Source organism: Bombina bombina, chromosome 6 (genome assembly GCF_027579735.1).
Source record: "Bombina bombina isolate aBomBom1 chromosome 6, aBomBom1.pri, whole genome shotgun sequence".
NCBI classification, from domain to species: domain Eukaryota; kingdom Metazoa; phylum Chordata; class Amphibia; order Anura; family Bombinatoridae; genus Bombina; species Bombina bombina.
Genome location: NC_069504.1, coordinates 256083886 through 256099610, shown reverse-complemented (window position 1 = coordinate 256099610; position 15725 = coordinate 256083886). Strand labels below are relative to the sequence as shown.

Genomic DNA, 15725 nt, shown 5'->3' with positions numbered 1-15725 from the left:
AATGAGCCTTCACGAAGGGGAAAAAAAGTCAGTGACGAGCACTTCCTTCTATTCAATTGTTTTGGGGACTTCAGTCCAGATTGCACGAGTCTTCAACTTTTGATTTGATAATATATGCTGTGTTGTGTATGTTTGTTTGCCTGTCTGTTCCAGGCTGGGTTGAAAGGAGTTCGTGTAATGTAGTGAGCAGAAGAAAACGGAACAGCAACATTAGTGTGGGAAAATGTATGATAAATAAAAAAGGTAAAAAATAATTGTAAAAAAAAAAAAAAGTAAAAACGTGTCTGTCAATACTCAATTACTACTAAAACCAATGTTATTTCTTTATTTTGTGTAGGCAGTTTTTTTTTTATTTGATTTGATTGTAAATGTGCCACTATACCACTAAATGCATTCCATTATCAAGCTTTATTGTGAAAATGTTTTCATTTTGTAAGTCTTATCTAAATAAAGTTGTTTGACATATTTATTTATTTATATATTTATTTTAAGGTATAGGTGCTAAAGTAATGTACAAATAGTTAATAATAAAAAGTTGTAGTAATTGTATGTATGAAATACTTTGCAAGTTACACACCATTGGTATCACATCATCCAAGACTCTGTGACCTTATATAGGTCACAGAACTCTGAAGTGACCTGCAATATCATCATTTTGTCTGATACCTGGTTTATTCTTAAAGGGACACTGAACCCAATTTTTTTCTTTCGTGATTCAGATAGAGCATTAAATTGTAAGCATCTTTCTAATTTACTCCTATTATCAAATTTTCTTCATTCTCTTGGTATCTTTATTTGAAATGCAAGAATGTAAGTTTAGATGCCGGCCCATTTTTGGTTAACAACCTGGGTTGTCCTTGTTGATTGGTGGATAAATTCATCCACCAATAAAAAAAGTGCTGTCCAGAGTTCTTAACCTAAAAAAAAGCTTAGATGTCTTATTTTTCAAATAAAGATAGCAAGAGAACGAAGAAAAAATTGATAATAGGAGTAAATTAGAAAGTTGATTAAAATTGCATGCTCTATCTGAATCACGAAAGAAAAAAAAAATGGGTTCAGTGTCTCTTTAACCCCTTAGTGACCAGAGCACTTTTCCATTTTCTGTCCGTTTGGGACCAAGGCTATTTTTACATTTTTGCGGTGTTTGTGTTTAGCTGTAATTTTCCTCTTGCTCAATTACTGTACCCACACATATTATATACCGTTTTTCTCGCCATTAAATGGACTTTCCAAAGATACCATTATTTTCATCATATCTTATAATTTATTATAAAAAAAATTATAAAATATGAGAAAAAAGTGGAAAAAACACACTTTTTCTAACTTTGACCCCCAAAATCTGTTACACAACTACAACCACCAAAAAACACCCATGCTAAATATTTTCTAAATTTTGTCCTGAGTTTAGAAATACCCAATATTTACATGTTCTTTGCTTTTTTTTACAAGTTATAGGGCCATAAATACAAGTAGCACTTTGCTATTTCCAAACCATTTTATTCAAGATTAGCGCTAGTTACATTGGGACACTGATATCTTTCAGGAATCCCTGAATATCCCTTGACATGTATATATTTTTTTTTAGAAGACATCCCAAAGTATTGATCTAGGCCAATTTTGGTATATTTCATGCCACCATTTCACCGCCAAATGCGATCAAATACAAAAAATCGTTCACTTTTTCACAAACTTTCGGTTTCTCACTGAAATTATTTACAAACAGCTTGTGTAATTATGGCATAAATGGTTGTAAAATTTTCTCTGGGATCCCCTTTGTTCAAAAATAGCAGACATATATGGCTTTGGCATTGCTTTTTGGTAATTAGAAGGCCGCTAAATGCCGCTGCGCACCACACGTGTATTATGCCCAGCAGTGCAGGGGTTAATTAGGGAGCTTGTAGGGAGCTTGTAGGGTTAATTTTAGCTTTAGTCTAGTGTAGCAGACAACCCAAAGTATTGATCTAGGCCCATTTTGGTATATTACATGCCACCATTTCACCGCCAAATGCGATCAAATAAAAAAAAAAGTTCCCTTTTTCACAAACTTTTTGTTTCTCACTGAAATTATTTACAAACAGCTTGTGCAATTATGGCATAAATGGTTGTAAATTTTTCTCTGTGATCCCCTTTGTTCAGAAATAGCAGACACATATGGCTTTGGCGTTGCTTTTTGGTACTTAGGCCGCTAAATGCGCATCACACGTATTATGGCTAGCAGTGAAGGGGTTAATTAGGTAGCTTGTAGGGAGCTTGCAGGGTTAATTTTAGCTTTAGTGTAGAGCTTAGCCTCCCACCTGAAACATCAGACCCCCTGATCCCTCCCAAACAGCTCTCTTCCCTCCCCCACCCCACAATTGTCCCCGCCATCTTAAGTACTGGCAGAAACTCTGCCAGTACTAAAATAAAAGCTATATTTGGGCTTTTTTTTTTTTTTAAAGAAAAGGCATATTTACATATGCTGCTCTGTAGGACCCCCCTTTAGCCCCCAACCTGACTGATCCCCCACCAAACAGCTCTCTAACTCTCCCCCTGTCTTAATGGCCGCCATCTTGGGTACTGGCAGCTGTCTGCCAGTACCCAGTTTCAAATAAAATTGCTTATATTTTTTCATTTTTTCCCCTTTTCTGTAGTGTAGCTCCCTGCCCCACCAAAGACCAACCCCCCACCCCCTCCAAGAAACATTCGATTTATATATTTTTTTAAATTAACATACCCTTTTCTCAAACTTTTCACACTTTGATTTTCTGTAGTGTAGCGTTCCCACCCGCTCCCGCCCCGTGCACGCGCCCGCCCGCCGCCCCCCGTGCACGCGCGCGCGCCCGTGCGCGCCCCCATCGGCCCTGCCCCCGATCCCGCCCCCCTCTACATTACCCGGCCCATCGATGGCCGCCCACCCGCCTCCCAAGTCGGCTCCCACCCACCAACGATACCGGCCATCGATGTCCGGTGCAGAGAGGGCCACGGAGTGGCTCTCTCTGCATCGGATGGCCATCTAGCGTTATTGCAGGATGCCTCCATATCGAGGCATCACTGCAATAACCGGAAAGCAGCTGGAAGCGAGCAGGATCGCTTCCAGCTGCTTTCCACACCGAGGACGTGCAGGGTACGTCCTCAGGCGTTAACTGCCTTTTTTTTTAGGACGTACCCTGCACGTCCTCGGTCGTTAAGGGGTTAATATTAAAAATTCAGTAAAAAAAGCAGCAAATTACAAGGTCACAGTCCTTGATTAATGGTAAATTAAAAACAGGCTACAACCAACATAAATTGGCAAAAAAACTGACACAATATTAGACAGAACAAAGAAAAAACTGTCCTTTTGATGTTTATATGTGCCATTTAAGTTAAAGGGACATTAAACACTAAATACATTTTATTAGCATAGTATTTCCTCTAGCCATGGGTGCTGCCATGTTGAAATATAGCTGCAAATCTGAATTGAGCATCTAACGCTGCTGATTGGATCAGCGGCAGCTTCTGCTCAGGATCAGCAGCGCTTCTACATTGTGTTTAAATGCTTTGTAGGTTTAACATTTCAAGATATTTCATTTACCTGGTGTGCATTATGCCAGAATAGAACACCAAAGAGTTTATTATGGTACAGAAACAAGAAACTTTATTTTTGTCAACTGAACTTTATTGGTCATATGTACCAACATTTTAACAATAAAAACTCAGAATTCTCCATATATACATAACAATTCCTGCAAATTAAACATCAACTAAACAATGACATCTTTCAAAAAATAAAGGAGGAAAAATCTCATAGCAGCATTTCTGTTCATCCCCCTAAAACATCTGATATATTTCAATAAACAGAAGTCACGTAGCCATGCTGTTGTAGGGAAATTTCAAACTCAGAAGAAACCTCCATTAAGCTAAGAAATTTAAACAGCTAAGAAATTTAAACAAGTATCAAGTACACATACCCATAACATTTTCAGTAAAAGACAACAATAAGTTTATTTTAAATTCTTGCTGTTTAATATATTCTATAAAGTTCTTAGATAAAATAACTCACATGATTTACAAATACACTGTATTCAGATCTGTAGAAGCAGCACATGGTACAACCCACAGATTAATACATGCATATCCATTGAATAAAGGACATTGTGTGCTGTAAATGCTGTAAATAATCTAGAAAGTCACAAATTGCTAATAGAACAAGAACACATCTCCATACAAAATATTGACTGCATTTGAACAGATTAGAAAAACAAAAGGTTATTATTTTAATTTAAAAAGAAAAAAAATGAAGAAAATACCTAAACTTATTTTATTTGCAAGACTAGCAGCAATAATCTTATGTGGATAAGAAAACAAGCTCACCACATATCGGATAATAGCACTTGACAGGTACATAGTGACAACTGACAGTCCAGTTACAAGACACACAGTTTGCAAAGGTTTATTATACACCAAACAATCTCTTAGAAGTCCACTGTTTGACTGTAGCAGTACAACTTACATTCTGTATAGTAGATTGTTTGTATTTCAGAAATACATCCACCTCTCTGTTAAATAAATATCCATATACAACTACTGTATATCAGTATATTACCTTCCATTATTATGTGTACAGTACAGGTACATTCATTTACAGATTATTGTCCGTCTCATTGCTTCACACTTGCCGTAAAGTCTTCACAGGTTGTCTTCACATCCTTTTCCATGCAGACTGCTGCACTTTCTTAGGAAAACTGCTGGTTGGTAATAAAACAAATTACCTTAAAGATACACTTCAGTTTTACGCTCTGTTTCTCACTGAACAGTTTCTGCAGAGAGGCGACTCTCATAAAGACTCAGGGCATGGTGTATAAACTGATACTGCTCACTTGTCTGAACCATTCCTCCCCTGTTGAAGGAAAAGAGTACATATTTATTTGTCTACAATTTCATATGTCAATTCTAACTGGTTTGTCAAACAATTCTTGCAAGATCAGTAGTGAAAATGTGTTTCTAAACTTAGAAGACAAATAGAAAAGTACTTTGCAGATGTACATTGTACCTCATTGTTTCATGCAGGTTTGGCACAACTGTATTCAGGGCCGTCTTTAATATTGATTGGACCCTGGGCAAAATTTTTCTTGGGCCCCCCCCCCCACCCCATGCATTTTTGCTCTCCACCCCAACATCCCAAAAAACAACTAAATCAATTTTTTTATTATTATTAGCCCAGCGGTGGATCATCCACTGCTGGGCTAATCATTTAAAAAAAAAAAATGCAATATGTAAAACTGGACCTAAGCAGTACTAATAAGTAAATAAATATATAAATTCCTCCACTGTGGATTCATTTAATATTCTTTTGAATGTGATTCTGGTGTGAGGTTAGCTGGTTAAAGAGATTTAGGGCAGCCAACAGGAGCAAAGCAAGGTAAAGGAGGAAGCATGGAGGTGCAGACAAATATAAGTTTACTGACTGGAACAGCAGAACTACTATGGGAAGCTGTAAAATCTGAGACAGAGAGAAAATAAAAACTATAAAAATAAACCTTACATTAATGTGTGAAGTATCAGCATGACGCTATACATCAGCCACACCAGCACATGTCGCTTCTTTGGTAGGAACAATTTCCCTCTCACCCTGAACTAGACAATGCTGCATGGGGAGGGGCGTGTGTGCACTCACTTATTCTTCCCACTGACACCTTTCTACAAAGCACTATTCCCCTAACAAACTTCAGTTAGTTGATCTTAGGGCCACAGCAGAAAGAGCAGGGCTAAGGGGACCAGTAGACTGGATGCTGTCTGTCCAAGGCTGCATGGATACAGTGTGAGATGAGTCACACAGCCTCAAGACTGAAGAGAGCAGTGTATGCAGCTGCACAGATGCTCAAATCCTCATGTGCCTGCCGCTCCAGCTTTCTGCCGCATGCGCCCACAGTCAGCCCTACCCAGAAACAATCCCCACCACCAGAGCAGTTACCTGGTAACAGTGGTAACCCCAGTAGGACCTTTTCTGATGCAGTGGGAAATGGCTGGATGCCGAGTTAGGGCTTTGCATTCAGTGCTGCACAGTGCACATCTAAAACAGCACATGGCACTAGCTTGGCATGTCACATGACACCGGCACGGTCTGGCACAGTTATATATAAGCAGAGTACTTTTGACTGTGACAGTATTAGGACTGAATGTGTGTGTTCCCCATGTCACATCAGCAGTCTGGTATGAACCATAAAAAAAAAAAAAAAAAAAAATGTTTTTTTTTTTGTTTTTTTTTAGGACTCTTGGGCCCCTCAACAGAGACTGGGCCCAGGGCAGCTGCCCCTTTTTCCCTGTGTTAAAGACGGTCCTGACTGTATTACTATTTTTAGTTTGTAACACACTAAAATGTGGGTACCTTTGAAGGCTTTACATATAAACAACTACTGTGCAACATAACATTGAAGAAATAAATAAAGTTAAAGCATGATATAAATACAGGTGGAAAATTAATTCTCCAGATAACAATACTGACAGTAAACCAACAAGAAGCATTATATATACGAATCCTACAACGATGGTCTGTATCCTGACGCCTTTACTAGCGCCTTTCTCCCAGTGGGACTCAAAGCGCTTTTTCAGCGCTCGCTCTCGGAATTCACCAAATCGGCAGCTGAATAGTAATAGTTGTTATTATCCATTCCCCAGCTTTGCACAACCAACATTGTTAAATGAATATACTTTATAACATTTAAACCTCTAAATTTCTGCCTGTTTCTAAGCCACTATAGATAGCATCTTACCACATGCTTTTTTATTAGCTTTTCACAACAAGAGACTGCTAATTCATGTGTGCCATATAGATAACATTGTGCTCACTCCTGTGGAGTTGTGCAGGACACAGCACTAATTGGCTAAAATGCAAGTCAATAGATAGTAAATAAATAGCCATGTGATAAGGGGGCTGTCACAAGAGGCTTAGATACTCACAGAGGTAAAAAGTATATTAATATAACTGTGTTGGTTATGCAAAACTGGGGAATGGGTAATAAAGGGATTGTCTATCTTTTTAAACAATAAACATTTTGGAGTAGACTGTCCCTTTAATGTGACACTTTGAGTCCCGAAACGTCACATTAATAAAGAAAGTTTTTGTGTTGTCTCAAGTCTAGAGAGTGCTTATTATTTTGGACTATATTTAAATGTATATATATATATATATATATATATATATATATATATATATATATATATATATATATATATATATATATATATATATATATTGTACTTTATTTAGCATATTAGAGCACCCTGGCAGCTGTGTTTGCTGAGTGAGAGTGTGGTGGACAACAAAATATAGTTAACAGCGCCAGTGTTACATACAAGCTCACTACTCAAGATCCCCTAACAAGATCGAAGAGCGGAGAGTACAATGGTGTGTGGAATAGGAGTGCCAAACAAGGCTAAAATATATCAGGCAAAATTGGGGACAAAAGTCTAACAAATTGGGAATTGATAACAATAGATATTTAATACAGGTTTAAGTTAAAAACTGGTACAGCTACCATAATGCTCATCCCACTAAGGGTGAGATCAACAAACAGAGAAGGAGTAAACCAAAAAAACAAAAGATAATAATAGGAGTGGTGAGTGAAAGTGCACCTTCAAGGAGATACTATATTTTAAACACACACACACACATATATATATATATATATATATATATATATATATATATATATATATATATATATATATATATATATATATATATATATATACAATTTTTACATTTCCTAGCACACCTTCAGGCCAGCAAACAAGTGAAAGCAAAAGCCAGACAAGGCTTTTGTAGCATGCCGGATAGAAGTATATGGGGAAAAGGAGTTAGCGCATCTGTGCTATACGATGACCAGGTGCTATCGCACCTGAGTCTTTTGCTTGCATGTTAACATTTTCCTTTCAACTTGTAATACCACCACAAGGATAAGAGCACTATTTATTTAAACTTGAGTGCAGTAAGTGCTCAACAGCGCTATTTTTTTGTGCTTCACTTGTAATCTAGCCTATAGTGGGATAGGAAAATCTGTTTAAAAATAAAATCATGTAACAAAATAGAGCATTTTATTGTAGAATGTCCCTTTAAAGTATTTAATCACCACTAAAATAATTGTCTACTGCATATGTAGTTACAAAGATAGGTTTAAAACACCACCACTGGACAGATGGATTGAGAAGTAAAAATGAGCATGTTGGAAAGATGTAATAGCCCATGCTGATTTCAAAAGCCAATCAGTGGCATTCTCATTAAAGGGACATACAAACTACACTTTTACTTTCATGATTTAGATAGAGCAGTGTTTTTCAACCAGTGTGCCGTGGCACACTAGTGTGCCGTGAGAGATCCTCAGGTGTGCCGCGGCAGACTGACAACAGTGCGGGGGTGTCCCTCTTTCAAATTTTGAAATATTGGGAGGTATGTGACAGGCTCATCAGGCATCATTTACAACCATGACAACCATGACATTGACATTCATTCACAGACAATCATTATGATTGTTTGTGAATGAATGTCAATATGTCATGTATAGTTTGTAGGAGGCATGGCATGACAGCACAGTACAGTGTGTGTATATATATATATATATATATATACACTGTATATATATATATATATATATTGTATTAGGCTACAATGTGTGATTTTGTAAAATTTTGGGATGGTGGTGTGCCACAGGATTTTTTAATGTAAAAAAGTGTGCCGGCAAAAAAAAGGTTGCATATCACTGAGATAGAGCATGCAATTTTAGACAATGTTCTAATTTATTTCTATAATCACATTTTCTTTGTTCTCTTGGTATTTTTTGTTGAAAAGCAGAGACCTAAGCTTAGGAGCGTGCATGTGTCTGGAGAACTATATAGCAGCAGTTTTGCAATAATGTCATCCATTTGACAGAGCACTAGATAGCAGCACTTTTTCTGCCATGTAGTGCTTCAGACACCTACCTAGGTATCTCTTCAACAAAGAAAATGTGTGTGTCATATCTCTTTATAGAGGTCTATTTAGTGGCACAGCTAGGTCAGGTAGAAAACAAAGAGGGAGTTGTTTTTTTTTATCAGCCTGATATACCACAATAGGAATTAAAACATTGTAGGTTTATTCAGCACATACTATACAATATATGTACTTTGCCATTGCTATTCAGATCACGCTATAAGAAGGCCACTAAATGACATAAGAAGTATATTTTAAGGGGAAATATTGGTTTATAGTATTTTGAAAAGTGTCTTGTGACTCAAAATAAAAACAAGAACATCTAGGCCAAGATTACATAAGCGGCGTCGGCAGCAAAAGCTGGAGACGCCGGTCTTTACTCGGTTTTGGTATCACATATACAGCGCCGAATATAAATGCGGCACTTATATTTCACCCGTCGGCCGCAATTTTTACTCCAATAAGCTAACATAGAACCACGTCGCAAATCAGTATCACATATTCAGCGCAAGGACTTACGCGGAGAAAATGGAAATATTTTACTCCATTTTCACCTCGACACACATAGGCAGGCGCAGCAAGCCTTGTGCTGAGTATCTGAGCACTGTAACTGCCTGAAAATATTAACTAACACCTAACGCATGCGCAATATCTATCTACCTCCTGAAAATAACTAACACCTAACGAATGCACAATATCTACCTGTTAACCGCAATAACTAATAAACTATATTAACCCCTAATCCGCCAACCCCCACATAGCAAAACATCTAATTAACCTATTAACCCCTAAACCATCATCACCCCACAACACAATACACCTTAATAAACTATTAACCCCTAATCCGCCATTCATCCATATTGCAAACCCACACAACGCAATAATCCTATTAAAACTATTAACCCCTAAACCGCCAAACCCACACAAAGCAAATAACACTAAAAAAAGAGTGTCCATTAAAACCCTTATCGAAAAAAAAATAGGTACTCACCGTTTCTCAAATCCGGTGAAGGAGGTCCTGTTCCTGGCGGTGAAGTCTTCTTCCAAGCGGCCAACATCTTCTTCCAAGCGGGGACCTCTTCTATCTTCATCCAGGACCGCGGAACTAAAGACCCGCGACCGCGGAACCATGGAGCCTGGAGGATCCTCCTCGTACGATCGCCGCCGTACACTAAATAGTGAATTTAAGGTACGCAATTAACTATGTCGTCCCTTGCATTCCTATTGGCTGATTTGATTCTTAAAATTCAAATCAGCCAATAGGATAAGAGCTACTGAAATCCTATTGGCTGTTCAAATCAGCCAATAGGATTTTAGTAGCTCTCATTTTATTGGCTGATTTGAATTTAAAGAATCAAATCAGCCAATAGGATTTTAGTAGCTCTCATTTTATTGGCTGACTTGAATTTAAAGAATCAAATCAGCCAATAGGATTTTAGTAGCTCTCATTTTATTGGCTGATTTGAATTTAAAGAATCAAATCAGCCAATAGGAATGCAAGGGACGCCATATATAATCGCGTACCTTAAATTCACTATTCAGTGTACGGCGGCGATCGTACAAAGAGGATCCTCCACGTTTCATGGTTCCGCGGTCGCCGCTCTTCAGTTCCGCGGTCCTGGATGAAGGTAGAAGAGGTCCCTGCTTGGAAGAAGATGTCAGCCGCTTGGAAGAAGACTTCACCACTTGGAACAGGACCTTCTCCGCCAGACTTCAGGAACGGTGAGTACCTATTTGGGGGTTAGATTTAGGCTTTTTTTTTATTTTGGGGGGCTTTTTTTTCATAGGCATTAGGTTTAATTTTTTATTTTGGATAATTTTGTTTATTATTTTCTGTAATGTTAGATTTTTTTATTTCTAAGTAATGTTAGCTTTTTTATTTTAATTGTTTGTAACTTAGTATTTTTTAATTTAGGTAATTGGGGTTAGTTTAGGGGGTGTTAGGTTAGGGGGTTTATTAATTTAATTACGGCTAGATTACGAGTTTTGCGTTATGAGTGAAAAAGCTTCATAACGCTGCTTTTTCACTACCGCTGCTATTACGAGTTTTGCAGGTATATCTGTACCGCTCACTTTTTTGGCCGTAACGCAACGTAGTTACCGCAGCTTTCAAAAAAGTCCTTTTTCAATGGGACTTCCACAGCACCGGTATTACGAGTTTGCCTGTCTGCCTAAAAAGTGAGCAGTACAGCCTATAACTACAAGATCCGTACCGTAAACTGAAAGTCAGTAGTTATGGCTTTTATGTTACAAAGCCGTAACATAAAATTCATAACTAAAGTGCTAAAAAGTACACTAACACCCATAAACTATCTATTAATCCCTAAACCGAGGCCCTCCTGCATCGCAAACACTAAAATAAAATTATTAACCTCTAATCTGCCGCTCCCGACATCGCTGCCACTATAATAAACATATTAACCCCTAAACCGCCGTACTCTCGCATCACAAACACTAGTTAAATATTATTAACCCTTAATCTGCTGTCCCTAACATCGCCACAACCTACATTAATGTTATTAGCCCCTAATCTGCTGCCCCCAAAATAGCAGCCACTATTTATTTATTTATTTATTTATAAAATATTTTACCATACTACTATACTAAAATTATTAACACCTAACCCTAAGTCTAACCCTAACACCCACTAACCTAACATAATTAAAATAAATCTAAATAAAAATTACAATTAATACCTAAATAATTCCTATTTAAAACTACTTACCTATAAAATAAACCCTAAGCTAGCTACAATATAACTAATAGTTACATTGACTCTATCTTAGGTTTTATTTTTATTTCACAGCTAGGTTTGTATTTATTTTAACTAGTTAAACTAGTTACTAAATAGCTATTAACTATTTACTAACTACCTAGTTAAAATAAATACAAATTTACCTGTAAAATAAAACCTAAACTGTCTTACACTAACACCTAATGTTACACTACAATTAAATAAATTACATTAATTAAATACAATTAACTAAATTACAAAAAAATAAACACTAAATTACACAAAATAAAAAAGCCTCCCCCCCAAAATAAAAAAAACCCTAGCCTAAACTAAACTGCTAATAGCCCTTAAAGGGGCACTTTGCGGGGCATTGCCCCAAAGAAATCAGCTCTTTTACCTGTAAAAAAAATACAAACAACCCTCCAACAGTAAATCCCACCACCCACACAATCAAACCCCCCAAATAAAATACTATCTAAAGGATACTTTTACTAGGTAGATTGCGATGTGGGTGAATGGCAGATTAGGGGTTAATACATTTATTTGGTAGATTGCGATGTGGGTGAATGGTGGATTAGGGGGAAATAGTTTAATTAGGCTTATTGTGTTGTGGGGGCGTGTCGGTTTAGGGGTTAATACTTCTATTATTAGTTGCAATGTGGGTTTCATGGCGGATATATGGGTTTTACGTGTTGGGTTTATTTTTGGGAGTGGGTTACACTTTTATGGGAGATTTGACTTTTTCTTTTTTAGTTTTCTTATGATTCTAAAGTGCCGTAAGTCACTGACGACTCCAAAAATTTGTATTTACGCTCATTTGTGGACATCACTAATTTATCCGACTTATGGCACTTTATGAACTTCCGGCGTGGTTTATGTGATACCCCAATGTGCAAGGTGAAATTATGGGCGGTGCGAGTTTCAGTACTTGCGCTGAAGTCTGCGCTGTATATGTAATCTCGCCCCTAGTGCATAAATTATCATTAACGGAAGGTAGCTAATAAAGTCAAGTTTTTTTCACAATGTTGACCAAAAGTGGTAGGAAGGTAAATGCCCCTACAAAGCACACATGTAGCTGTAACACATGTTGTGATAGTTATTAGGCAAAACTATATGACGCAGAAGAAAATAACACCAGTCCTTAGCATTTGCTTAGTAATCCAGGTTTTAATTAGCTATTATTAGCTTAAAATGGTGTGTTTATCAATTAAGTGGATTATTGTTTTTTACTTTAAAGGGATAGTCTAGTCAAATCATGTTGTGATTCAGATAGAGCATGCAATTTTAAGCAACTTTCTAATTTACTCCTATTATAATTTTTTCTTTGTTCTCTTGGTATCTTTATTTGAAAAAGTTTAGCGGCTGGCCCATTTTTGGTTCAGCACATGGGTTGCGCTTGCTGATTGGTGGCTACATTTTTACACAAATCAGCAAGCGCTACCTAGGTGCTTAGCCAAAAATGGGACGGCTACTAAGCTTAAATTCAAATAAAGACACCAAGAGTACGTAGAAAAATTTAAAATAGGAGTAAATTAGAAAGTTGCTTAAAATTGCATGCTCTATCTGAATCATGAAAGTTTAATTTTGACTAGACTATCCCTTTAATTAACGTTCTAACGGTGTATAGAGGTTATGCATAATGAAACAACTTTACAATATATTTCAATTATGTAATTTATCTCTGAAAATGTAGTAATTTCTAATTCCCAGAACTGGAAATGCAATCTACTGATTTATCAAGGCTAACTCTGCTACATATCTATCCCTAATTGGCTTTATCACATAATAACTGCAAAAAAATTCATTTTATAGTTACTTTATGACTGTGGCTAGCCTTCTTGTCTGTGGACTAAATCCAAGATTGGCTTCTCCAAATAAGGCAAATGGTGGGTGGAATTTAGTAATTGAGAAAAAAAATGCTGTAAAAATTATGCTAATTTGTTTTAAAAATGTTTTAAAGACATGGCTGATACATTATTCTATAACAACACAACAGAAATGCCAAAGTATTTACTGTCCCTTTAATTCTCTTATCTGCTCTGGACTGTCAGGGAGATTGCCTATAGCCAGACCTAACACAGTTATATGCAAGCAAAAATGAAATCATTATAATAAAATGCTCTAACACAGATATCAATATAAATATCAGTCAGAATATGTATATTGATATCTCCTGTTTCCTGTTTGCAGGAATTTTGGAGTTTTCTATTTCATCGACCAATTGAGATCTTGCTTATTATGTAGTTACAAAAGATTAGTGTGATCCTCCATCCTTTCATTTCTGTCAAAAGAAAATCTGCGTCCCTTTCGTTTTTCTGCAGCTGTATTATCTGTTAAATCTACTTTTAATATTTGCATGTGCTACAAGAAATAATATGTGGGATAATTCTGATGGATATCGTATATGACTTGTGAGGTTTGCTTTTTGGATTATCAGCTGTGAGCACCTGTCAGGTTCTATGCTGCATTATAAATAGAATTAGAATCAGTATTGCCATAATATGTATTTGAACAACTTTTTTTTGGCCAGCTACATAATATACTAACACTATTGTTAAATAATTTAGCTCTATCTCCTGCGTGTTCTCTAACCCACATAACTGGAACATTTTGTTAAATGAGTTATATTTAGACAGCACAATTATTCTTCTGAGCGCTACATATGTTCAAATCATTCACACCCTCTGTGACCGCGAGTTCACACAGACACTGGGCAGCTTTTCCTGTCATTTTGTTAGCAGGCTGCTGTGCATCCTGTGAAATATGTGGTCAAAGGATACAATTCTGCTACAACAATGTAGTTTAGGGCAATACAATTATTTGTATAAATTTAAAAATAAATACATGAAACAAATGAACACATACACATATATATTTCTCACACACTCATAGAAACCTTTCAGAAAAAAGTGGGTGTACTCCCACATATACCCTGCTCTCTGCTCTGTGAGTTAGTTTTGTTTCTACCTCGTTCTTGTTTGTAAATTTTCAACAATAAAGATAGAAAGAAATATGCGTATTGTCATTGGATCACCCAATGTGTTCAGATAGTTCCCAGTAGTGTATTGCTGCTCCTTCAATAAAGGATACCAAGAGAATGCAGCAAATTTGATAATAGAAGTAAATTGGAAATCTGTTTGAAATTGAGTTTTGAGATGCTGCTCACATTTAAAGTCATAGTAAACTTTACATGTTTTAAAATCAGGTCTGGAATCATTCTAAGCAATATTTTTGAGGGACTTTAATTGATCACTTCAAATGAAGATGTGCTGTAACTTACTTTTTAATCTAGCCATGCCATTCTAATACCCCTGCGCTCTGGCCGCCAACTTCAAACTCATATTTTTTTGATGAACTAATGGTTTGAACTGTTCTCCAAGCAGCGCTCTAGCTACAAAAAAGTGGGGTGCTGCTAGAGCACCAATTGGAAAACAGTTCAAACCATTAGCTCACAAAAAAAGTTACAGTGCATCTTCATTAGAAGCGATCAATTATAGTCCATCTAAAATATTGCATAAATTCCAGACCTGATCTAAAACATGTAAAATTTATCATCACTTTAAACACCACTGTAGATCATTTTTCAGTAAGAAACAAACACATATTATGGGCGAGATAACATATACGGCGTAGGTTTCAGCACAACTGCTGAAACCCACACCGCCCGTAAGTTTACTTTGCACATCGGGTGAATCACATTTACGGTGCTGGCAGATCAGATAAACTAAAATAAAGTCAGATAAACCGGTGAGGTACAGAAATGTGCGGAAATATACATTTCTGCAGTCGCCAGTGACTTACGGCAGTTTATGATCTGCCGGCACCTAAGTAAAAAACAAAAAAGTTTTTAAGTTGCCCGTAAAAATCTAACCCCCCTCCCAAAAATGAACCCGAAATGGTAAAACCCCTATATTCGCCACCCCCGCACATCGCAACTACTAATAAAATGTATTAACCTCTAAACCGCCATCCCCCCACAGCGCAACTACTAATAAAATGTATTAACCTCTAAACCGCCATCCCCCACAATGCAACTACTAATAAAAATGTATTAACCTCTAAACTGAC

At 36.8% G+C, this 15725-nt stretch overlaps 1 protein-coding gene across 1 annotated transcript in view; it reads right to left on the bottom strand.

Moving 5' to 3' along the window:
* Nucleotides 1-3612: 3612 nt before the first annotated feature.
* The window catches only part of PTPRR (protein tyrosine phosphatase receptor type R), a 524127-nt gene continuing 512014 nt past the window's right edge, over nucleotides 3613-15725 (bottom strand). Inside the window, exon 14 of the mRNA XM_053716785.1 lies at nucleotides 3613-4855. Within this exon, the coding sequence (XP_053572760.1) occupies nucleotides 4762-4855 (94 nt within the window). The 3' untranslated portion in view covers nucleotides 3613-4761. The remainder of the gene's footprint in view (nucleotides 4856-15725) is intronic.